General features: G+C 47.3%; 1 protein-coding gene across 1 annotated transcript; it reads left to right on the top strand.

Moving 5' to 3' along the window:
- The first annotated feature begins 20,653 nt into the window (after positions 1 to 20,653).
- Positions 20,654 to 21,842, top strand: LOC123430605 (stellacyanin-like). Its single transcript, XM_045114457.1, has 2 exons — positions 20,654 to 21,067; positions 21,182 to 21,842. Exons 1-2 carry the CDS (start codon positions 20,899 to 20,901, stop codon positions 21,583 to 21,585), a joined length of 573 nt encoding a protein of 190 aa, XP_044970392.1. The 5' UTR covers positions 20,654 to 20,898; the 3' UTR covers positions 21,586 to 21,842.
- The last annotated feature ends 3,375 nt before the right edge of the window (positions 21,843 to 25,217 follow it).

The raw sequence follows: 25,217 nt of genomic DNA, 5'->3' as shown, positions 1-25,217 counted from the left end.
TTCGAGGAATCAAGAGATTCGGTGTGAAAGGAAAATTGGCACCTCGTTTCATTGGCCCCTACAAAATTCTTGAACGTAGAGGCGAAGTTGCATACAAACTGGAACTACCGGAAGGATTGTCCGGAGTTCATGATGTCTTCCATGTTTCCTAGTTGAAGAAATGCCACGCTGAGATGGCTGATGTTCCGTTGAGAGATACAGTGCCCCTAGAGGCCATACAGCTTGACAGTGATCTGACGTATGAGGAGAAACCCGTCAGGATTCTTGAGACTGCCAACAGAGTTACCCGCAGCAAGATCATCAAGTTCGGCAAGGTGTTGTGGAGCCACCACACCGAGGAAGAAGCCACCTGGGAACGAGAAGAGGATCTTCGTCGAGACCACCCGCACCTGTTTTCTAGCCAACCCGATTCTCGAGGGCGAGATTCATCTTAATTTTCCTAATTTTCGTCTTTTGATTTGTAACATCCCAATTTTCCTAATTGGGAATGCTTTACATTGTAGCTAAGCATCTATGCATATTGATTGAAATAAATTTGGCACTTGAATTCTTTCGTCTTCTGATTTGCATTCCCATCTTTTTCCTCGCACGAGAAAAGCCCGGGGAAATACTCTCTTGCACGCAAGAGAGAGAGCAGAGGAAAATGACCCTCCAAAGTGCGGGCAATTTCTGAAATATTGGAGCCAAGAAATCCAAAGCTCATTTGCAAAAATACTTGCAAAAAGAAAATATAGCATTTTGAGGAATTTCTGAAAAAACATTTTTTAAGTTTTTATTTTTGCTTTGGAAAAATGTTATTCGGGTAGAGGATATTTTTCTGATTTTTTTTGGTATATAATACTCTATATTAAATATTTGATTTATTTCCTTTTATTTCACTTTTGTTTTTCTGTTTCGGAAAAGATATAAAAATAGGAAAGTCTTGTTTTTTTTTGGCAACCGCCCCGAGCGCTTAATAGCTCTGGGCCGCCACCCCCACAGCCCGGGACCGAATCCCTTAATTGCCGGTCGCCCTTCCCAACCGCAGCCGCCTCCTCCCACTACCACGCGGGGCCCACTGGCCGACCCCCTCTCTCCCTGCGGTCGTCTCCCTCCTCTCCTTCCAAGTTTCTGCCCGACCCCGAGCCGAGTTTTCCCTGGAACTCGGGATCCTCCCGGATCCTCTCTTCCTTCCGCCCCCGGCCCCCTCCCCGGCCTATAAATACTCCTAGCCGCCGCCGCACTCCGTTCCCACCCCGCCCACGTCGAGCCGCCGCCCGAGCCCGTTCCGCCACCACCGCAGGCACCAGCCTGAGCTGCACCTTCGACCGCACCTCGGGCAGCAGCCACCCCGAGCTCCTCGCTTCACCCGACGCCTCCCCTCGCCGGAGGACCGCCACCACCACCTCCCCGTCCCGTCAGCCACCCCGGAGCCCCTCCCCTCGCCGGCGACCACCTCCCCTCGCCGGAGTTGCCTCCCACTGCCACGGTGAGATTCCCTCTTCCTGTTATTTTCTTTTCTTTCTTAGTTAGCCCTTAGATCCATATCCTACGGTGTAGATTAGATTAGGGTACCTCTTCGGTTTAGATTAGAAAACCATGCTGGTTTTTTTTCACTTAACACGGTTAGCCAGTAGTTTTGTTAGCCTTCGGCCGTTTGTTTATAACCTTGCAACAAACAGATGTAGAAGAACGCGGCGACTCTGGACAGGCGGTGCTAGCAGATGTAGAAGAACGGTAGGAATGGATGGGCACCGACAGGGATTCAGAGGGACCCCTTGAAAGACCATGTTTTGATCATCCGGTCTTCAAACACCCTGAAGTGCGAGGACAAACCCGGAGGCGATCAAATCTTGTGGGGAATGTGTGCAAAACTCTGTAGAGTGCTCAACCTAATCGATTAGCCTTGTCCACGGTCATGGACAACTTGAGCCGAAGGCATTGAATTTCCCGTGAACTCTCGACACAACTTAATAATGATGTGGGTGTTAACAACTATTCGGGTACGAGAAGTGGTTGGCGGAACCATCTCGTTAACAACAAACAATGTAGTAATATTTTGCTTCCAACCCCCCTTGTTGTCGGATAAAACTGGCTTTATGCAAAACTTAGCCCCACTGGCCAAATATGCATGTAGAGATAGTTGATTATTATTTTACTCCTCTCTTTGATGACTTGCCGGCATATTCAATATGTTGACCTACACGGCTGCAACGTATCATGTTGCAGAGTACTTTTCCGACCAGGAGTGAGGCTACGGTCTACGCTCAGTGACATGCCCTTGGAGTCGGATGGACTCGTCTACCTGATGCTTCCGCTAGTCTTTGTTGGATATCTCATGAGATGGCCTTCAGCCACTTTATTGTAATCCTTTATTGTAATAAAGTACTCTTTATGAGATTTCGATTAATAAAGCTGTGTGATTGAACTCTTGAATATATACATTATGTACTGAGTGTGTATCAGCATGATCTTGGGATGGTACGGAAACACCAGAGGCTTGACTCATCTTGAGTCGGGTCGCTACATAAGGCCGCGGGGAGGAGGAGAAGAAGGCCCAGGGCGTCGCGCTGGCGCTCCTGGAGGCCTCCAGGGGCGAGCAGGCAGGCAGGAGGTGGCCAGGGCTTGGCCGCCGTGCTCATCTTCTCCCCTGCCTACAGGCAGGAGGAGGAAGATGACCGGGGAGCCCCTGGTGGGCTGGGCCGGCGACAGATAGAGGTATGCTATTCTTTTCTCTTATTTCTTCTATTTTGTTTCTGTTTTATTTACTCACATTGTTTCCCATTTATTTTGGCTTCACAATCAAACTATAAATAGTTTGAAAAATGCTGGGGTGTTAGTTGGAATATTTCCAATCACCCATAAAGTTTTCGGCATTTTTGAAAACTATGTATCTTTGAATTCAAATTTAAAACTTGAAAACAGTAGACTTTTGCATTTATTTAAAATGCCAAAAGTAAAAAGGAAATGGTTTCCTTCATTGCTTATTTGTTTTCAAGAATTATCAGAAAAGTTGAAATTTTCTTGAGGCCATTTTGGGTTCATTGATTTGAATAAATTTATAATTCCTTTGAAATAAGAAGTGGCTAGGGTTTTGAGTTTCCCTTCACCACTTACTTTGATCTTGTTGCCATTTTCTTGGATGCAATGCAAAGAAAATATGAGCACAATGCTAAACTTGGTTAGGGTTCCAGGGATGTGACAATTTCCTTCATTGCATCTTTCTGCTGCTTGACAACTTGTTGCACCTTGGTGTAGATGTGACACTGGGCTGGGTAGTGGGTGGTTCCTTCACACAGGAAACAAGTCACCTGACTACTGGGGCACTCCTCAGCTGGGTGATTTTCTTCACAATGAGTGCATCCATCCTTGTGTTCTTCCTGGGTGTGTCCTATTTCTATACAGATCTTGCAAGCAAAAGGCTTCTTCATCGGGTTTCATAGCACTTTTGAATAAGACAGGATCTTAACAGAGTCTTCTTGAATTCGCCCCAAGTTTCTGCTCCACTAAATCCTTGTATGGCATGATGCATTTTCCACCAGATAGCAGCACTTTGGGTATAGTACAGAAGAGCATGTGCCACTTCATACTTCCTTGAAATCAAATTGCTCCCAAAGTGGTTCTCCATGTTCTGAATCCATATTTCAGCCTCCAGCTGGGTCATTGGTCCAGAGACTACAAGTCCAGCTTCATACGCCATCTATTGGGTCCAAGGTTTTTGGGATGAGTCGGGTAAGAGAGAGAGGGATAGAGGGAGATACACACAATACAAACAATATTTTTGAGAATAGGTTTTATTTGTGGCTGTCGAAAAACACACACCAATGACGGCTCACAAATCATCGTATCTAACGTGGGTATATAGCAGGGGTGTGGACTTCTAATGGTCATATAAATATTCGAACGCTTCAGGGTCTTCGAGTTCTTCGGGTCTTGAGAGTCTTCAATTGGTGTAGCTTCAATTCTTCAAATGCGTGGTGGAATCCTTTTTTACTTTGAAGTAGAACTCCGTTGATTCTTCATGAGGTCGAAGGGGTAAGGGGATTGTATAACTATTTGAGGTGAGAGAGAACATTTGATGAAATCAGAAGAGATGAGAAGTAAAGGATGTTCTTGAAATTTTTTGAGAGAGATCCTATAATAAGAAATTCCCAGTTTCTAGGGTCACGTCCTACAGTCAACATGTGCTCTGATACCATTTCTGTAGCGACCCGACTCAAAACGAGTCAAGCCTCCGTGTATGTGTGCCATCCCTGGATCAGTATGCTGGCACACACAGTACATCAATGTATATATCAAAGTGCAATCACATGTAAATAGCGTAAAACTGATATATACCTTAAATATCTCAGCGGAAACAATCAAGGGAGTGGAGTCCCAAATAACACCAACCGCAGGTTGAGTGCGGACCGTAACCCTGAATCGTACTCTTACTCATCAAGGAAAATATTTGCAACATAAGACGTTGCAGCCGTGTAGGTCAGCATATTGAATATGTCGGCAAGTCACATATGAGAGGGGGTAAAATATCATCTATACTATATGCATATATGGTAGGTGGGACTGTAAGTTTTAGTGTTAAGCAAATTTTCTCCTACAACAAGAGGGGCTAAGAGCAAAATATTACTACAAGGTTGGTTGTTAACGAGATGGTTCCGCCAACCAGTTCTCATACCCAAGTTATAAATATTACCCTCATCAAATATATATAATGGTGTTGAGAATTCCAGATAACTTCAGTTCCTTTGGCTCAAGATGTCCATGACCGTGGACACGGCTAATCGATTAGGTTTGAGTACTCTGCAGAGTTTTGCACACGTTCCCCACAAGATTTGATCGCCTCCGTGTATGTCCTCGCACTTCAGGGTGTTTGAAGACCGGATGATCAAAACATGGTCTTTCAACGGGTCCCTCTGAATCCCTGTCGGTGCCCATCCAAATCCTACCGTTCTTCTACATCTGCTGGCACCGCCTGTCAAGAGTCGCCGCGTTGTCCAACCAAGCCAGAGCCCATAATGACTTGTGGATGTGCAGGTAAGCCTTGTTGGAATTATGACCTAGAGGCAATAATAAATATAGTTTTATTATAATTCCTGTATCAAGATAATCGTTTATTATCCATGCTATAATTGTATTGAAGGAAGACTCATTTACATGTGTGGATACATAGACAAAACACCGTCCCTAGCATGCCTCTAGTTGGCTAGCCAGTTGATCGATGATAGTTAGTGTCTTCTGATTATGAACAAGGTGTTGTTGCTTGATAACTGGATCACGTCATTAGGAGAATCACGTGATGGACTAGACCCAAACTAATAGACGTAGCATGTTGATCGTGTCATTTTGTTGCTACTGTTTTCTGCGTGTCAAGTATTTATTCCTATGACCATGAGATCATATAACTCACTGACACCGGAGGAATGCTTTTTGTGTATCAAACGTCGCAATGTAACTGGGTGACTATAAAGATGCTCTACAGGTATCTCCGAAGGTGTTAGTTGAGTTAGTATGGATCAAGACTGGGATTTGTCACTCCGTGTGAACGGAGACGTATCTCGGGGCCCACTCGGTAATACAACATCACACACAAGCCTTGCAAGAAATGTGACTTAGTGTAAGTTGCGGGATCTTGTATTACGGAACGAGTAAAGAGACTTGCCAGTAAACGAGATTGAAATAGGTATACGGATACTGACGATCGAATCTCGGGCAAGTAACATACCCAAGGACAAAGGGAATGACATACGGGATTATATGAATCCTTGGCACTGAGGTTCAAACGATAAGATCTTCGTAGAATATGTGGGATCCAATATGGGCATCCAGGTCCCGCTATTGGATATTGACCGAGGAGTCTCTCGGATCATGTCTACATAGTTCTCGAACCCGCAGGGTCTGCACACTTAAGGTTCGACGTTGTTTTATGCGTATTTGAGTTATATGGTTGGTTACCGAATGTTGTTCGGAGTCCCGGATGAGATCACGGACTTCACGAGGGTTTCCGGAATGGTCTGGAAACAAAGATTGATATATAGGATGACCTCATTTGATTACCGGAAGGTTTTCGAAGTTATCGGGAATGTATCGGGAATGACGAATGGGTTCCGGGAGTTCACCGGGGGGGCAACCCACCCCGGGGAAGCCCATAGGCCTTGAGGGTGGCACACCAGCCCTTAGTGGGCTGGTGGGACAGCCCAAAAGGCTCTATGCGCCAAGGAGAAGAAAATCAAGAGAGAAAAAAAAAGGAGGAGGTGGGAAGGAAGGGGGACTCCCTCCCACCAAACCTAGTCCAACTCGGTTTGGGGGGGGGAGAGTTCTCCCCCTTGGACTCGGCCGACCCCCTTGGGGCTCCTTGAGCCCCAAGGCAAGGCCCCCTCCCTACCACCTATATATACGGAGGTTTTAGGGCTGATTTGAGACGACTTTTCCACGGCTGCCCGACCACATACCTCCACGATTTTTCCTCTAGATCGCGTTTCTGCGGAGCTCGGGCAGAGCCCTGCTGAGACAAGGTCATCACCAACCTCCGGAGCGCCGTCACGCTGCCGGAGAACTCTTCTACCTCTCCGTCTCTCTTGCTGGATCAAGAAAGCCGAGATCATCGTCGAGATGTACGTGTGCTGAACGCGGAGGTGCTGTCCGTTCGGTACTAGATCGTGGGACTGATCGCGGGATTGTTCGCGGGGCGGATCGAGGGACGTGAGGACGTTCCACTACATCAACCGCGTTCTCTATCGCTTCTGCTGTACGATCTACAAGGGTACGTAGATCACTCATCCCCTCTCGTAGATGGACATCACCATGATAGGTCTTCGTGCGCGTAGGAAAATATTGTTTCCCATGCGACGTTCCCCAACAGTGGTATCAGAGCTAGGTTCATGCGTAGATGTCTTCTCGAGTAGAACACAAAAGTTTTTGTGGGCAGTGATGTGCGCTTTGCTGCCCTCCTTAGTCTTTTCTTGATTCCGCGGTATTGTTGGATTGAAGCGGCTTGGACCGACATTACTCGTACGCTTACGAGAGACTGGTTTCATCGTTACGAGTAACCCCCTTTGCTCAAAGATGACTGGCAAGTGTCGGTTTCTCCAACTTTAGTTGAATCGGATTTGACCGAGGAGGTCCTTGGATGAGGTTAAATAGCAACTCATATATCTCCGTTGTGGTGTTTGCGTAAGTAAGATGCGATCCTACTAGATACCCATGGTCACCACGTAAAACATGCAACAACAAAATTAGAGGACGTCTAACTTGTTTTTGCAGGGTATGCTTGTGATGTGATATGGCCAACGATGTGATGTGATATATTGGATGTATGAGATGATCATGCTGTAATAGAAATATCGACTTGCACGTCGATGGTACGGCAACCGGCAGGAGCCATAGGGTTGTCTTTATACTAACGTTTGTGCTTGCAGATGCGTTTACTATTTTGCTAGGATGTAGCTTTAGTAGTAATAGCATGAGTAGCACGACAACCCCGATGGCAACACGTTGATGGATGATCATGGTGTGGCGCCGGTGACAAGAAGATCGTGCCGGTGCTTTGGTGATGGAGATCAAGAAGCACGTGAAGATGGCCATATCATGTCACTTATGAATTGCATGTGATGTTAATCCTTTTATGCACCTTATTTTTCTTAGAACGACGGTAGCATTATGAGGTGATCTCTCACTAAAATTTCAAGACGAAATTGTGTTCTCCCCGACTGTGCACCGTTGCTACAGTTCGTCGTTTCGAGACACCACGTGATGATCGGGTGTGATAGACTCAACGTTCACATACAACGGGTGCAAAACAGTTGCGCACGCGGAACACTCGGGTTAAGCTTGACGAGCCTAGCATGTGCAGACATGGCCTCGGAACACATGAGACCGAAAGGTCGATCATGAATCATATAGTTGATATGATTAGCATAGGGATGCTTACCACTGAAACTATACTCAACTCACGTGATGATCGGACTTCGGATAGTGTAAGTGGATCATGAACCACTCAAATGACTAGAGAGATGTACTTTTTGAGTGGGAGTTTAGCACATAATTTGATTAAGTTGAACTCTAATTATCTTGAACATAGTCTAAGTCCACTTTGAATATATTTGTGTTGTAGATCATGGCTCACGCGACAGTCATCCTAAATTTTAATACGTTCCTAGAGAAAGCTAAGTTGAAAGATGATGGAAGAAACTTTGTAGACTGGGCTCGTAATCTTAAGCTAATCTTACAAGCTGGGAAGAAGGATTATGTCCTTAATGCTGCGCTAGGAGATGAACCACCCGCTATGGCTGATCAGGATGTTAAGAACGCTTGGTTAGCACGTAAGGAGGACTACTCAATAGTTCAATGTGCAGTCTTGTATGGCTTAGAATCGAGACTTCAACGTCGCTTTGAGCATCATGGAGCATTTGAGATGTTCGAGGAGTTGAAGTTTATCTTTTAGAAGAACGCCCGGATCGAGAGGTATGAGACCTCCGATAAATTATATGCTTGCAAGATGGAGGAAAACTCGTCTGTCAGTGAACATGTGCTCAAAATGTCTGGGTACTCAAACCGACTAGCTGAGCTGGGGATTGAACTCCCGCAAGAGGCTATCACTGACAGAATCCTTCAATCACTGCCGCCAAGCTATAAAGGCTTTGTGTTGAACTACAACATGCAAGGGATGAACAAGTCTCCCAGCGAGTTGTTTGCGATGCTGAAAGTCGCAGAGTCTGAACTCCGTAAAGAGCATCAAGTGTTGATGGTGAATAAGACCACTAGTTTCAAGAGAAACGGCAAAGGCAAGAAGGGCAATTCGAAGAAGAGCGGCAAGCCTGTTGCCAATCCGCCGAAGAAACCCAAAGCTGGACCTAAGCCTGAAACGGAGTGCTGCTATTGCAAGGGTATGGGTCACTGGAAGCGCAATTGCCCCAAGTATCTGGCAGATAAGAAGGCGGGCAAAGAAAAATCAGGTATATTTGATATACATGTTATTGATGTGTACTTAACCGGCTCTCCTAGTAGTGCCTGGGTATTCGATACCGGTTCTATTGCTCATATTTGCAACTCGAAACAGGAACTGCGGAATAGACGAAGGCTGGCGAAAGATGAAGTGACGATGCGCGTAGGAAATGGTTCCAAGGTTGATGCAATCGCCGTCGGCACAGTGTCACTTCAGCTACCTTCGGGATTAGTGATGAACTTAAATCATTGTTATTTAGTGCCTGCGTTGAGCATGAACATTATATCTGGATCTTGTTTATTGTGAGACGGTTACTCTTTTAAGTCAGAGAATAATGGTTGTTCTATTTCTATGAGTAACATCTTTTATGGTCATGCACCGAATGTGAGAGGATTGTTCATATTGAATCTTGATAGCGATACGCATATACATAACACTGAGACCAAAAGAGTTAGAGTAAACAATGATAGCGCCATATTTTTGTGGCACTACCGCTTAGGTCATATTGGTGTAAAGCGCATGAAGAAACTCCATGCTGATGGACTTTTGGAGTCACTTGACTTTGATTCACTTGACACGTGCGAACCATGCCTCATGGGAACCATGCCTCATGGGCAAAATGACTAAGACTCCGTTCTCCGGAACAATGGAGCGTGCAAGTGACTTATTGGAAATCATACATACTGATGTGTGTGGTCCGATGAGCGTGGAGGCACGCGGCGGATATCGTTATTTTCTCACCTTCACTGACGATTTGAGTAGGTATGGCTATGTCTACTTGATGAAGCACAAGTCTGAAACATTTGAAAAGTTCAAGCAATTTCAGAGTGAAGTGGAAAATCATCGTAACAAGAAGATCAAGTTCCTACGGTCTGATCGTGGGGGTGAATATCTGAGTTTCGAGTTTGGTGCTCACTTAAAACAGTGTGGAATTGTTTCGCAGTTAACCCCGCCTGGAACACCACAGTGTAATGGTGTGTCCGAACGTCGTAACCGTACTTTGTTAGAGATGGTGCGATCTATGATGTCTCTTACTGATTTGTCGTTATCATTTTGGGGTTATGCATTAGAAACAGCTGCATTCACTTTAAATAGGGCACCATCCAAATCCGTTGAGACGACACCATACAAACTGTGGTATGGCAAAAGGCCAAAGTTGTCGTTTCTTAAAGTTTGGGGATGTGATGCTTATGTCAAAAAGCTTCAGCCTGAAAAGCTGGAACCCAAAGCGGAAAAGTGCGTCTTCATAGGTTACCCAAAAGAGACAGTTGGGTACACCTTCTATCTCAAATCCGAGGGCAAAGCGTTTGTTGCTAAGAACGGAGCTTTTCTCGAGAAGGAGTTTCTCTCGAGAGAATTGAGTGGGAGGAAGATAGAACTTGACGAGGTTGTCGAACCTCTCATCCCTCTGGATGGTGGCGCAGGGCAAGGGGAAACCTCTGTCGTTGCGACGCCGGTTGAGGAGGAAGTTAATGATGATGATCATGAAACTCCAGTTCAAGTTTCTGTTGAACCACGCAGGTCGACGAGATCACGTGCTGCTCCAGAGTGGTACGGTAATCCCGTCTTATCAATCATGTTGTTAGACAACAATGAACCTGCAAATTATGAAGAAGCAATGGTAGGCCCAGATTCCAACAAATGGCTAGAAGCCATGAAGTCCGAGATAGGATCCATGTATGAGAACAAAGTATGGACTCTGGAGATACTACCTGAGGGCCGCAAGGCTATTCAGAACAAATGGATCTTTAAGAAGAAGACGGACGCTTACGGCAATGTGACCGTTTATAAAGCTCGACTTGTGGCAAAGGGTTTTTCACAAGTTCCAGGAGTTGACTACGATGAGACTTTCTCACCCGTAGCGATGCTTAAGTCCGTTAGAATCATGTTAGCAATAGCTGCATTTTTCGATTATGAAATCTGGCAGATGGATGTCAAAACGGCGTTCCTTAACGGTTTCCTTAAGGAAGAGTTGTATATGATGCAACCCGAAGGTTTTGTCGATCCTAAGAATGCTAACAAGGTGTGCAAGCTCCAGCGATCCATTTATGGACTGGTGCAAGCATCTCGGAGTTGGAACAAACGCTTTGATGAGGTGATCAAAGCATTTGGGTTTATACAAGTGGTTGGAGAATCTTGTATTTACAAGAAAGTGAGTGGGAGCTCTGTGGCGTTTCTAATATTATATGTGGATGACATATTACTGATTGGAAACAACGTAGAGCTTTTGGAGAGCATAAAAGGTTACTTGAATAAAAGTTTCTCTATGAAGGACCTAGGAGAAGCTGCTTACATTCTAGGCATTAAGATCTATAGGGATAGATCAAAACGCCTGATAGGACTTTCACAAAGCACATACCTTGATAAAGTTTTGAAGAGGTTCAAAATGGAACAGTCCAAGAAAGGGTTCTTGCCAGTTTTACAAGGTACGAGATTGAGTAAGACTCAGTGCCCAGCAATTGATGAAGATAGAGAGCATATGCGCTCCGTCCCCTATGCTTCAGCCATAGGTTCTATCATGTATGCAATGCTGAGCACTAGACCGGATGTTAGCCTGGCCATAAGTATGGCAGATAGGTTCCAGAGTAATCCAGGAGTGGATCACTGGACAGCGGTCAAGAATATCCTGAAGTACCTGAAAAGGACTAAGGAGATGTTTCTCGTATATGGAGGTGACGAAGAGCTCGTCGTAAAAGGTTACGTCGATGCAAGCTTTGACACAGATCCAGACGACTCTAAGTCGCAAACCGGATACGTATTTATTCATAATGGGGGTGCAGTAAGCTGGTGCAGTTCCAAGCAAAGCGTCGTAGCAGATTCTACATGTGAAGCGGAGTACATGGCTGCCTCGGAGGCGGCTAAGGAGGGTGTCTGGATGAAGCCGTTCATGACGGATCTTGGAGTGGTGCCAAGCGCACTGAATCCAATAACCTTGTTCTGTGACAACACTGGTGCCATTGCCTTAGCAAAGGAACCACGGTTTCACAAGAAGACCAGACACATCAACCGACGCTTCAACCTCATTCGCGACTACGTCGAGGAAGAGGACGTAAATATATGCAAAGTGCACACGGATCTGAATGTAGCAGACCCGCTGACTAAACCTCTTCCACGGCCAAAACATGATCGACACCAGAACTGTATGGGTGTTAGATTTATTAAATGTAATTCACATGGTGATGTGAGGGCTAGATTATTGACTCTAGTGCAAGTGGGAGACTGTTGGAATTATGCCCTAGAGGCAATAATAAATATAGTTATTATTATAATTCCTGTATCAAGAGAATCGTTTATTATCCATGCTATAATTGTATTGAATGAAGACTCATTTACATGTGTGGATACATAGACAAAACACCGTCCCTAGCATGCCTCTAGTTGGCTAGCCAGTTGATCGATGATAGTCAGTGTCTTCTGATTATGAACAAGGTGTTGTTGCTTGATAACTGGATCACGTCATTAGGAGAATCACGTGATGGACTAGACCCAAACTAATAGACGTAGCATGTTGATCGTGTCATTTTGTTGCTACTGTTTTCTGCGTGTCAAGTATTTATTCCTATGACCATGAGACCATATAACTCACTGACACCGGAGGAATGCTTTGTGTGTATCAAACGTCGCAACGTAACTGGGTGACTATAAAGATGCTCTACAGGTATCTCCGAAGGTGTTAGTTGAGTTAGTATGGATCAAGACTGGGATTTGTCACTCCGTGTGAACGGAGAGGTATCTCGGGGCCCACTGTGTAATACAACATCACACACAAGCCTTGCAAGCAATGTGACTTAGTGTAAGTTGCGGGATCTTGTATTACGGAACGATTAAAGAGACTTGCCAGTAAACGAGATTGAAATAGGTATACGGATACTGACGATCGAATCTCGGGCAAGTAACATACCGAAGGACAAAGGGAATGACATACGGGATTATATGAATCCTTGGCACTGAGGTTCAAACGATAAGATCTTCTTAGAATATGTGGGATCCAATATGGGCATCCAGGTCCCGCTATTGGATATTGACCGAGGAGTCTCTCGGGTCATGTCTACATAGTTCTCGAACCCGCAGGGTCTGCACACTTAAGGTTCGACGTTGTTTTATGCGTATTTGAGTTATATGGTTGGTTACCGAATGTTGTTCGGAGTCCCGGATGAGATCACGGACGTCACGAGGGTTTCCAGAATGGTCCGGAAACGAAGATTGATATATAGGATTACCGGAAGGTTTTCGAAGTTACCGGGAATGTACCGGGAATGACGAATGGGTTCCGGGAGTTCACCGGGGGGGCAACCCACCCCGGGGAAGCCCATAGGCCTTGAGGGCGGCACACCAGCCCTTAGTGGGCTGGTGGGACAGCCCAAAAGGCTCTATGCGCCAAGGAGAAGAAAATCAAGACAGAAAGAAAAAAAAAGGAGGAGGTGGGAAGGAAGGGGGACTCCCTCCCACCAAACCTAGTCCAACTCGGTTTGGGGGGGAGAGTCCTCCCCCTTGGACTCGTCCGACCCCCTTGGGGCTCCTTGAGCCCCAAGGCAAGGCCCCCTCCCTCCCACCTATATATACGGAGGTTTTAGGGCTGATTTGAGACGACTTTTCCACGGCTGCCCGACCACATACCTCCACGGTTTTTCCTCTTGATCGCGTTTCTGCGGAGCTCGGGCGGAGCCCTGCTGAGACAAGGTCATCACCAACCTCCGGAGCGCCGTCACGCTGCCAGAAAACTCTTCTACCTCTCCGTCTCTCTTGCTGGATCAAGAAGGCCGAGATCATCGTCGAGCTGTACGTGTGCTGAACGCGGAGGTGCCGTCCGTTCGGTACTAGATCGTGGGACTGATCGCGGGATTGTTCGCGGGGAGGATCGAGGGACATGAGGATGTTCCACTACATCAACCGCGTTCTCTAACGCTTCTGCTGTACGATCTACAAGGGTACGTAGATCACTCATCCCCTCTCGTAGATGGACATCACCATGATAGGTCTTCGTGCGCGTAGGAAAATTTTGTTTCCCATGCGACGTTCCCCAACAAGCCTTCGGTCTTGAAAATATCCGTCCGTCTCTTTGAGCCTCGGTGAAGCTTTCCGCAAGATGTCATGGCACGTCTCCAGCATCTCGGGTCATCCACTGGTTTCTCCAGGGAGCCGATCAACCGTCCTTCACCCAGAGTTACATTGCATCATGAGGTCTTGAAAAGTCTTGACTTAACCGGTCTTGGTTATTACATTATTCTCGCATCACTCGTGATAAACTCTCAACCAGAATCCCGTCTACTCAAGCATAGCAATATGAAATTTGTCGTCCCGGGCCAAGTAACGGGGTTGTTGGGTGCCTACCACATGATACTACAATATGTAACAATAATTTCCAAGTACCTACTCAGCATGCAATTTGGCATAGGATGGTAGAACTACGATGCATAAAACATAGGTGATACATGATCAAATGACTTGCCTTGCGATGTTGACGAAGAAGAATTTTCGTTCTCGAGGAATAACTTGATAGACTACTCGTCACTCTCCGATGAAATCTATATAACAACCATATCATTCACGTAAGCACTCATACTAGCAATCATTCTAGCAATCAAAACAAAGGAGAGAGCGAATAAGAATTCGAAGGAAACTTCAAATAAGACTAGGGAGTCTTCTACTACATCAAACACTAAATAGTTTTTGTCTAATGAAACTTAACAACAAAATAAAATACTAAAATAGAAAAAATAACAGAAAACAAAATATAAAATAACTAAGATAACATAAGTAAAATTTACAAAACAATATTATTTTATAAGTATTTTCAAAATAGGAAATCAAACTAGCAATGCAATCAATTCGCAAGTTAGTATAGAACTAGAATTGATTCCATGCAAACAAATAAGAATAAAAATAAAAATTTGTTGAAAACCTACTGTTAACTAACAGAAACAAAATATAAACTTTCTTAAATATAAAAGGAAATAATTTAAACACAATTATAGAAAAAGAAATAGCCATAATCCTAAAAGAACTAAAACAGAATCTGTTTTGGTAAAAACCCCAAGTAAAAATATTTAAAAACAATTGAAACTTAAACTACTGAAAGATATGATCAATAGGAAACATTAGCAAAAATAATTAATTTAAAAGCTATTTTTAAACTGCCGGTATAAGCAAAACAAGCTTTAAATAAAATCTGATCTAATTCGAATTTTATAAATCCAAACATAGACAAATTATCTATCTTCAGAAACTACATAACATTTGTGATCCAACGCAAAAAGAATCACCTAATTTAGAGTTATATACTAATAGATATGATTTTTCTAAGATTGCAATTTTCTGAAAAAACTGCAATACGGGATTTCGTGAATCTCACCGGAGTTAGTCGCCGGAGTTGGAGAAGACGACGGGAAGGTGGCTCCGGTGTTGGACCGAGGTGGCGGAGGGGTGCGGCCGATGGAGGGGAACCACAGTGATCTCTTGATGGCGTCAGGGTGGCGCCTGGGGTGTTGGAGGGCGCGGCAGGAGCTCCTCGAAGCTTCGGTCCGGCCGGTTCTCCGGCGAGGTGTGGGCAGCGGCGAGAGGCGAGGAGAGTGGCGGCTCTTGGGGAAAATGGAGAGAGGAGAGGGTTGGGGTTCTTATAGCGGTCTCGGGAGGGCAAGGGGAGGAAGGTACGCGAAAATCGGGGAAGAGAGGATCCTAGCGCCATGGCTGGAAGCTTTTCTGGAAGGTAACGTGCATAGGGAAGGAAGGAAATCAGAGGAAGAAGAAGGAAATAATGGGCCTGATTCGGTTTCCTAACTGGCCCACGATAGCTTTCCTAATAAAACGATTTGTTTCCTTTTTATTATAATAGGAGAGTAAAACATAAAAAGGAAAATAAATATAACTCCAAGTATAGAAGTATTATATATCAAAATTATCAGGAAAATATTTCCCACAATGTGGACTTTCTTTTTTACAAAATAAAAACTATATAAAAATTTATTTTTTTAAAATCCAATAAAAATTCAACTTTTCTCTTTAAAAAATTTAGCACTCTTTTTCTACTGACTTTTTTTGGGGGGTGTCATGTTACCTCCTCTCTTACTTGCTTGGCAAGTATATTGTGAGGAAAAAATTTGTGGTTGAAATCTTGTGCCAAAAATAAATTTGAATCAAATACCGAAAGAAATTCAAATGCCACCTTGATTCAAATTCCTTATAGTTGAAGAAGTCATGTTATCTTCTCTCACTGATTTTAAACGGATGAATTTGAATTCATGGGAAAAAGGGGAAAGTCATTTTATTCCCTCTCATTCAAAAGTTTTAAAAAGTTTCAAACTTCACTCAAGTTTCTATCACTCAAACAAACAAACAATCAATCTAATAATTTTATTAACATTCCAAAATTTGGGATGTTACAAGTCGTTCCTTAACGAATCCATGCGACGGCAGCACCAAATGGGCACGGGGCGGCGGATCCAAGGCGGCGGCGGATCTCCATGGCGGCGGCTTCCTGCGGGCTGAGAGTGGCGAGAGGGAGGGGTAGAGAGAACTAGGGCATGAGGAACGGAGGGATGGGGGCGCAGGGTACCGGCCTGGTGGTCGCCGACGGCGGCAGCTTGCCGGAGGCGCGGGTCCGACGACGGGAGGCGGCCGGTGCGCGGTGTTGGAAATATGCCCTAGAGGCAATAATAAAATGGTTATTATCATCTTTCCTTTTTCATGATAATCGTCTATTGTTCATGCTATAATTGTATTAACAGGAAACAGTAATACATGTGTGAACAAATAGATCACAATGTGTCCCTAGCAAGCCTCTAGTTGGCTAGCTCGTTAGTCAATAGATGATCATGGTTTCCTGATCATGGGCATTAGATGTCATTGATAACGGGATCACATCATTGGGAGCATGATGTGATGGACAAGACCCAATCCTAAGCTTAACACTAGATCGTATTGTTCGTATGCTAAAGCTTTTCTAATGTCAAGTATCTTTTCCTTCGACCGTGAGATTGTGCAACTCCCGGATACCGTAGGAGTGCTTTGGGTGTATCAAACGTCACAACGTAACTGCGTGACTATAAAGGTGCACTACGGGTACCTCCGAAAGTGTCTGTTGGTTGGTACGAATCGAGATCGGGATTTGTCACTCCGTGTGACGGAGAGGTATCTCTAGGCCCACTCGGTAGAACATCATCACGAGCTCAATGTGACTAAGGAGTTAGTCACACGATGACGTGCTACGGAACGAGTAAAGAGACTTACCGGTAACGAGATTGAACAAGGTATTGGTATACCGACGATCGAATCTTGGGCAAGTTCTATACCGACAGACAAAGGGAATTGTATACGGGATTGATTAAATCCTTGACATCGTGGTTCATCCGATGAGATCATCGTGGAGCAAGTGGGAGCCACCATGGGTATCCAGATCCCGCTGATAGTTATTGGCCAGAGAGATGTCTCGGTCATGTCTGCCTGTCTCCCGAACCCGTAGGGTCTACACACTTAAGGTTCGGTGACGCTAGGGTTATAGGGAATTGTTATACGAGGTTATCGAAAGTTGTTCGGAGTCCCGGATGAGATCTCACACGTCACGAGGAGCTCCGGAATGGCCTGGAGGTAAAGATTGATATATAGGACGGATGGTTTCGGACACCGGAAGTGTTTCGGGCATCACCGATAACGTACCGGGACCACCGGGACCACCGGAGGTGGCCCCGGGGGTCCACCGAAGGGGGGCAACGACCCCGGGAGGTAAGATGGGCCAAGTGGGGGAGGGAACCAGCCCCTAGGTGGGCTGGTGCGCCTCCCCACTCAGCCCAATGCGCAGGGGAGAGAAACGGGGGGCAAACCCTAAGCTAGGTGGGCCTAAGGCCCACCAGGGGTGCGCCACACCCCTCCTCCCCCACTTTGCCGCCGCACCAGCCCTCATCTAGGGCTGCCCCCCCCCCCCCCCGAGGGGGAAACCCTCAAGGTGGCGCAGCCCCTCCCTTCCCCTATATATACCGGGCACTTTTGGCCATTGGGAGATAGACTTTTCCCTCTCTCTCGGCGCAGCCCTGCCCTTCTTCCTCCTCCTCTCTGTCGGTGCTTGGCGAAGCCCTGCCGGGAGACCTCGTCTCTCCATCGACACCACGCCGTCGTGTTGCTGGAGTTCTTCCCCAACCTCCCCCTCCTCCTTGCTGGATCAAGGTGCGGGAGACGTCACCGGGCTGAACGTGTGTTGAACGCGGAGGTGCCATAGTTCGGCACTAGATCGGAATCGCTGCGAGTACGACTCCATCAACCGCGTTCTAGCAACGATTCCGCTTAGCGATCGTTAAAGGTATGAAGATGCTCTTACCCCTCTCTCGTTGCTGGTCTCTCCTTAGGAAGATCTGAATATGCATAGGAAAATTTTGAATTTATGCTACGTTACCCAACACACGGCACCAGGGGCGCGGGAGCACGGGCAGTTGTTGGCATCGGCTGATCCGGGCCCGAAAGGGCTCGGGCGGGCTCCAATCGGGCTCCGCGGGCCGGCGGCTGCTAGTGAGAGGAGACAGGAGGTGGGAGTGGTTGGCTGGGGTTGGTGGGGTGCGGATCCCGATGTGGACTAGGGTTACGGTTAGATTAGGAAGGGGAGGTTGTCTATTTATAGACACGGGGCTAGGGTTATCCGAATCCGGCCCTGTTTCTGCCCACGCGATCGGAATCGAACGAACTCGAACGCCGGGTCGGCTAAGTGACCCTGTAGAGTAGGCTAGCCGGCGAAGAGAGGGAAACAGTGCGGCGCGGCAATGCGATTTTAAAACACCGATAAACGTCCGACGGTAGACCGAATACGATGTCGCTACGGTCGACCGTTCGGGTACTAGACGGACTCCGATTGCGACGAGATTTGACAAGCGGCCTACCTATAATATATTAAGACTGCACGCCACGTTCCAACCCAATCGGAGAAAGTTTTATACACACTTTTAAAAATAGGGTTTGACGATGTCGCGGGCGCGTGCGAGTGTGGTCGGGCTCAGAACGGGCAACGACGAGAACCGGCAACTAATAACGGATGCAACTTTTGAAAACTAGCGGCAACGAGGTGTCGATGCAATGCTGATGATGCGCATGATGCAATGATGATGCGACAAATAAAAATAAAAACACGACGAAAACGGAAAATATGGGAATCTTCTGGAACATCGGCATCGGGCTGTCACAATAGGGCGACGGGGGAGACACGCCATACAGGGGTGGAGGACCGCGGAACCCCGGCGGCCCAGAGACAACGGTCGAGGAAGACCCGCCAGATGCGATCGGTGGAGGCAAGGCGCCCGTCCCGCTCAACCCAATCAGGGAACTCGCGGGCGGCTGCCGCCAGGCCGTAGCCAGCAGGCGCGAGGCCATGAAGGGCGACGAGGGGGAGAGCACTTGGGACGACGCGGCGTCGGCAGTAGCAGGGGTCGAGACGGCGGCGGCGACAAGGGCAGCGGAAGACATCGAAACCCTAAACTAGTACCATGTAAAACATAGAGTTTGGGAAACTGCTCGACACCCTAAACGGGATGTCGCTATCTCATTATATAGGAGTACCAAAGGGTACAATACAATTACAGACGTATACAAGGGTCTACGTATATATACAGTCTAACACGGCGTACTCTTGTGTCGATACACCCGTGTGTTTCTCTCATTCCAAAGAGTCCACGAGACGAGCATGATGAGGGAGGCCATCGCTTGTCTATCAGGGTTTCACATGTCGATTTTCTATCCCACCAACGCATAAGGGAGTCATGATTGGTGAAGGTGACAAATGGATGTGTCAATGTGCGCAAGACCAAACTTGTCCATAACCAATCGCTAGAGCCTAATGAAGAAGGAGTAGTTGACAAACAATTGGATGCCCCTTTCTTGCTCCCTTTTGCGGAGGGGGCAAGGCCCACAATCTTTTCAACCACGACGCTCCAACCGATTTGCAGCCCAAATCCGGTCTTGCAAGGCCAGCCAAGCAAACAATTTGACCTTTGAGGGAGCCCAAACTTTTCATACCATAGAGTGAATGGGCGAGTGTGTCAGACCAAGGAATTGTGTCTTATATGTGGTGGCCGCCGAGTATATACTATCTGCCGCATGTTTCCATACAATGTCGTCCGCAACTTGGTCGCCAAGATGAACGTCTTGCAGAAGAGTCCAAAGCGAGAAAAGCTTCCGGAGATGGGTGGCGGAGACAACCGTGTCATGCTTGATGTGGGGCATACAAGCGTTCCCGCATAGAGCTTCCCGTAACTTCCAACTCTTTCTTTTGAAGGCTTCGAAGATAAGTGGGACAACATCCATGGGCTTGCACCAAAGAGCCACGAAGAGTCCTAAAAAGAAATCCAGGACTTTTCTGATGCAAGTGTTGTTCGATCCAACCTATAATTTGTCAGCCTCCTTTCATTTGTATCATAACAGCCTTAGCCGTAAAGATCCAGCAAATTTATCGGTGTTGAAAACCCCGAGACCTTCATAAATTATATCCTGTCCAAGAAGGGCGGAAGAAGTAGCTAGCCAATAATAAAGAAAGGGCATTATAAAACCACAAAATGCCGGAGATGGCCCGGCACGAGCCTGGAGCAGCAGGAACAGCTTAACCGCCGATACCTAGTACCAACGACACAAGAGAAAGTTGCATCACCAACCTCACCAAACACGCCTCATTCCTCCCCCGCGATCACATATTCAAATCAGAACAAACGCACGAAAGCGGGAGAAGACCGTTGCACCTTCCCATTTTACAACCTTTTCAGTCGCCAGCCCGCGTGTGTCGCTGGCTGAATCAACCTGCTCAACGCCTCGCCGCCGGTCGCCTTACAAGACTTGCATGGCGCAACACGGCTTGAATTATTTTGCACCCACGCGCTCCAGAGATTAGGTTATCCAATCCTCAACAAGAACCGGCGCTCAGGGAACACACACACATATATATCTCCAAGCTTTTGACGATCCAAGCAAAGTTAATTTCCTCTCTCTGCAGCAGCATATACCATCGTCCATCCATGGCCCAAGCTCGCGTCGCTCTCGCGCTGTGCGTCCTGCTCCTCCACGGCGTCGCCTGGGAGGCGAAGGCGGCGTCGTACACCGTCGGGAACAGCGCCGGCTGGGACATCAGCGCCGACCTCCGGTCGTGGGCCGCCGCCAAGATATTCAACGTCGGCGACGTCCTAGGTACGTACGAATGGATCGCGGCGGCGCCGTCCGTCCTCTGATTCGCTCGTTCGCTTACATAGAACCAACGGCCTGCAGCCTATGCTTAATTAACCACTTGTGATCGATCTGCAGTGTTCACGTACTCCAAGACCCACACCCTGGACGAGGTGGACGAGGCGGGGTACAAGAAGTGCAGCGCCGCTAACGCGCTGCTCTCTAGCAGCGACGGCAACACGACGGTGCCCCTGACGGCGGGCGGCGACCGGTACTTCATCTGCGGCCACCAGATGCACTGCCTCGGCGGCATGAAGCTGCACGTGCACGTCACCTCGCCAGCCGGCTCCACGCCGCAGGGAGCCCCCGCCGGAGCCGGCACCCCGCTGGCGAGCCCGGGCGCCGCTCTGGGGCCGGCCGGCGGCGCAGACGACGACGCCGGCATCCCCAGGCTCGACCTCGGCGGGACGCACCGGCGGGGGGTAGCGTGGCCCGCGCTGGCGACGTTGTGGTTATGCGTGGCTGCGGCGCTGTCTGTATGAAAGTTTTTGTCAGACACATTGCTCGTCGTGAGTGATTTTTAACCTTTTTTCTATACTCTCTGTGTTGTTTACGTGCGAACGGATCGATCGGGGTATCAAAACGGAGGCCGAAAAATGGGCATTGGTGGGTGGCGCGGCAAGGCTGTACGAAATTGTCGTGTCGTGTCAGCGTGACGCGCCCACTGCATCTGCATGGACACGCGTCTTGGGCGTACGTACTATGTACTGTTGTTTCTTGTTTGATAGGTTTGTGTATATATAGCACGGACAAGGGCAGCAGGTGGCGTATCACTTTCCAAGTCGCGGCCCCGAGATAGGAAGGGTAGTTTTCACTACGCGCGTAGTAACAAAGTGAATGGCATTCTTTGGCCGAAGACAATGATCTGTTTTTAATTAGTACTCTCTCCATTTCTAAATATAAGTTTTTTAAGAGGTTTCACTAAAAAACTACATACGGATGTATATATACATATTTTAGAGTGTAGATTCATTCATTTTGTTCCGTATGTAGTCTTCTAGGGAAAACTCTAGAAAGCCTTATATTTAGGAACGGAGGGAGTACTACTCTATAAAGTCATAGTCGTGCCCAAAAAACTACCGGTTGTGTTGTTTGTGGAAAAACGAAGAGGCTGGTTGGTTGCCAGCCGTAATTTACAACGTCAAAGGTGTTTGGTTGCCAGCCGCAGCTGGCCACGACTTCCTAGTTCAACATGAACGTTTGGCTTGTCACATCACGTAGGGGCATCTGCTGTAAAAAGAAAAAATGAGGCGTTACTTTCCCACCACACAGGTGTGGGGAACATCTCATTTTCGGCATGACAAACTGAGCCTCCAATCAAACAGACCCAAAGGCTCCAACAGCATCACTATAGATTGGTTTTCAAAAAACATACTGTAGTTTAAGAAATCATAGTATCTCTAAAACTGTGGTCTTTCTGTGATACATAAAAAATTGGTTTCCACCTCCTTTTTAGAAACCGAGAAATACGTTCGTTCGTCTCACTGAATTCATCTTCTTCTCGTCATCAATGTATGTGATACAGAAATCAATACTAGCTAGCCGATCGATCTATTCGGGAGAGACGCATGCACAACGTAAGAGATTTATAGTCGTGAGCTTCAAACTCGTCTCAAATATCCGGATCGACGGTCCGGTTCATGACCGATCACGAAAATGCGAGGAAGAAACATGTCTCAAACGGGCCTTAAATGTCCGGTCTATCCAATGTCGTGCATATCCAGCCTAAATCTAGGGTGGAATGGAGCGGTCCGAACGCGCCCGTCGAGTTCGTCGCGTCAGTTGGCCCACCCTGACCCCATTCCGTCCTCTAAAATATCCCTACCTCACTCCACTCTCGCTCCGTCTCTTCTTCTACTCTTCGGATTTCTTTGATTTAATCTAGTTCGATGACTCCTACGACCATGTCGAGCTCCGACAATCGCTTCAACTTCGACCTTTGTGCCGACGAGGAGCTGGCCCTCCTCATTGCCCTCGAGAGGTCCAAGGTGGACACAGGGGCTAGTTTTGGATTCTCGTCTCGCCTCTCCCTCACATGTGCAGCGAGGACGCTCGTATTGGGCCCGCTCGGCCCACACGCAGCTCCCCATGGGATGCGCAGTCCGATCCTCCCCCATGTCCTACCCTCGCCCTGCCTGCTACTGCTCCCTCGCGTGGGGTAGCGGTGGGTGCTTGTGCCCACCCAACCATCTCGGACGCGCACGCAAGGACCAGAGGCATGTGCCGCCCGCCGCGAGAGGCATCGGACAAGGGAGAAGAAGGCGGTGGAGAAACATTTCCACCGCCGCCTCATGTTTTTCGGTGAAGACCGATGAGGACGAGCGGCTCCTCGCTTAGGTCTATCGCGGGTCACTTACGACGCCAAGACGGACGCTTGGCAGCTCCGCCAAAAGGTCGACAAGGCGCTTCGGCTTGTCATCAAGTAGTCCGAGTGAGAGGCCAAGTAGAAAGCGACGGATGCGGCTCGAGACCGGCCGTTCTACGGTTCAAGGGGCTCGTCATCCTCTACTTCTCCTCCTTCGACGACCACGACACATCGTCCGACGACTCGGATGAGCCTCCACCACTCGTCATCGCCGCCTATAGCTGCGCTCGCAACCGAAAGATGAAAGGGATGGCAGAAAGTGGTGAAGACCCGCATTCTTCAATTTATTTTCATATTTTTAGATGTAGTTAAAAAAATTCTATCGTTTATGTGCATTATGTGAACTATAGCGGTCTTTTGAAGATCCATTGGTGGTCTTTTGACGAACGGATTGTGTAACAATCCGCAAAAAGCACTAACACAAGCTGATCCGTGAGTGTAGCTGAGTATTCATGCAATACTCTAACAATTCGTAAGAACCAAAGAAACTAAGAGAAGACTACCACTTGCCAAACACCTTCGTAGTTTTACCAAAACTGAGAAAAACAAAGATTTTAGAAATTGAAGTATTCATTGCCCATGAATGAAATACTGAGGTTTTAGAATACCATGGTTTTGAATAAACGGTGTTGCCAAAGTAGGCCTAAATGGTCTAAAAAAGAATTACATCATGCTTAGAAAAATTGCTACAAAGCGTTGCAAATATACATAACCACTAGTCAATGTCCAAAGAACAAAAACGATGTGGTGGGAACCCAACCATTGTTGGATGAACTTTCACCACCGCCGCACTACCTCGCACCACCTTTGTGCCGGCCAATTCTGGTGGCCCTCACGGGGCCGCCCGGAGCCCCACCACGACCTCCACAACCGTCGCCAAGCTTGCATCACCGTCGCTATGTCCTGCTCAATTTTTGTCGTCCAACCTCTTCAATTTGTCGGTTCCACCCCTGTCGAGACCCCTGCCGATGTCTTCATTGAATTGGCATGTTTTATGTGATTCTCAAATTATAGGGCACTAGTGTTAGAGCATCTACAACAAGGAGTGCCAAATCCGGCACTCTTTACACCCGTGACGTGCTCGGATGCATCCGCAGACAGTGACGAGCAGTCCCAACACCGTCCAACACCCTATATCTATACAAAATCATGCAATGTAAAGTCGTATTATTTAGATCATCAAACAAATGAATTACACACATATCAACTGATAGCAAACAAACATAATTCATATATAAACATCACCAAAAGTTTGCCACAATTCAACCATTCGGTAAATTCTAACTACATTTAGTAGTACGAGCTAGATTATAGAAACGAAGAGAGGGTTGAGCTTCACCACTTCCTCGCCGGCCCTTTGCCCTTCCACTCGTCGACTGCGTCCATGACAGAGGGTGGGTTGTCAGAGGAAGATGAGATGACGATGTAGCCCTTCAAGCCGTGGACGATACGGCCCTGCTTCCGCTTGAGCTTCATCATCCTTGCCGCCTACTATTCTGATTCCTCAATGTCGAGCCGGAGTGCTTTGGCGTTGATCCTCCGTAGTCATTGGACGTTTGTCTCCGTTGCCATAAGTGACCGACAGTACACCCACTCGACGAGTTTCTCCTCCTCGTCGGGCACCACCGGCATCACGCAACAACGGTGGGGGGACTGCGGGATCACGTCTGATGCGGTTGCCCTCTCCCTTGCCCTCTGATTCCGACGTGCGCATCCGCGACGCTGACGAAGTGGGCACTAGAATACATT

This window comes from Hordeum vulgare, chromosome 2H (genome assembly GCF_904849725.1).
Source record: "Hordeum vulgare subsp. vulgare chromosome 2H, MorexV3_pseudomolecules_assembly, whole genome shotgun sequence".
Classification (NCBI taxonomy): Eukaryota; Viridiplantae; Streptophyta; class Magnoliopsida; order Poales; family Poaceae; genus Hordeum; species Hordeum vulgare.
The sequence above is the reverse complement of the archived record's forward strand: the minus strand, read 5'-3'. Positions and strand labels throughout refer to the sequence as shown.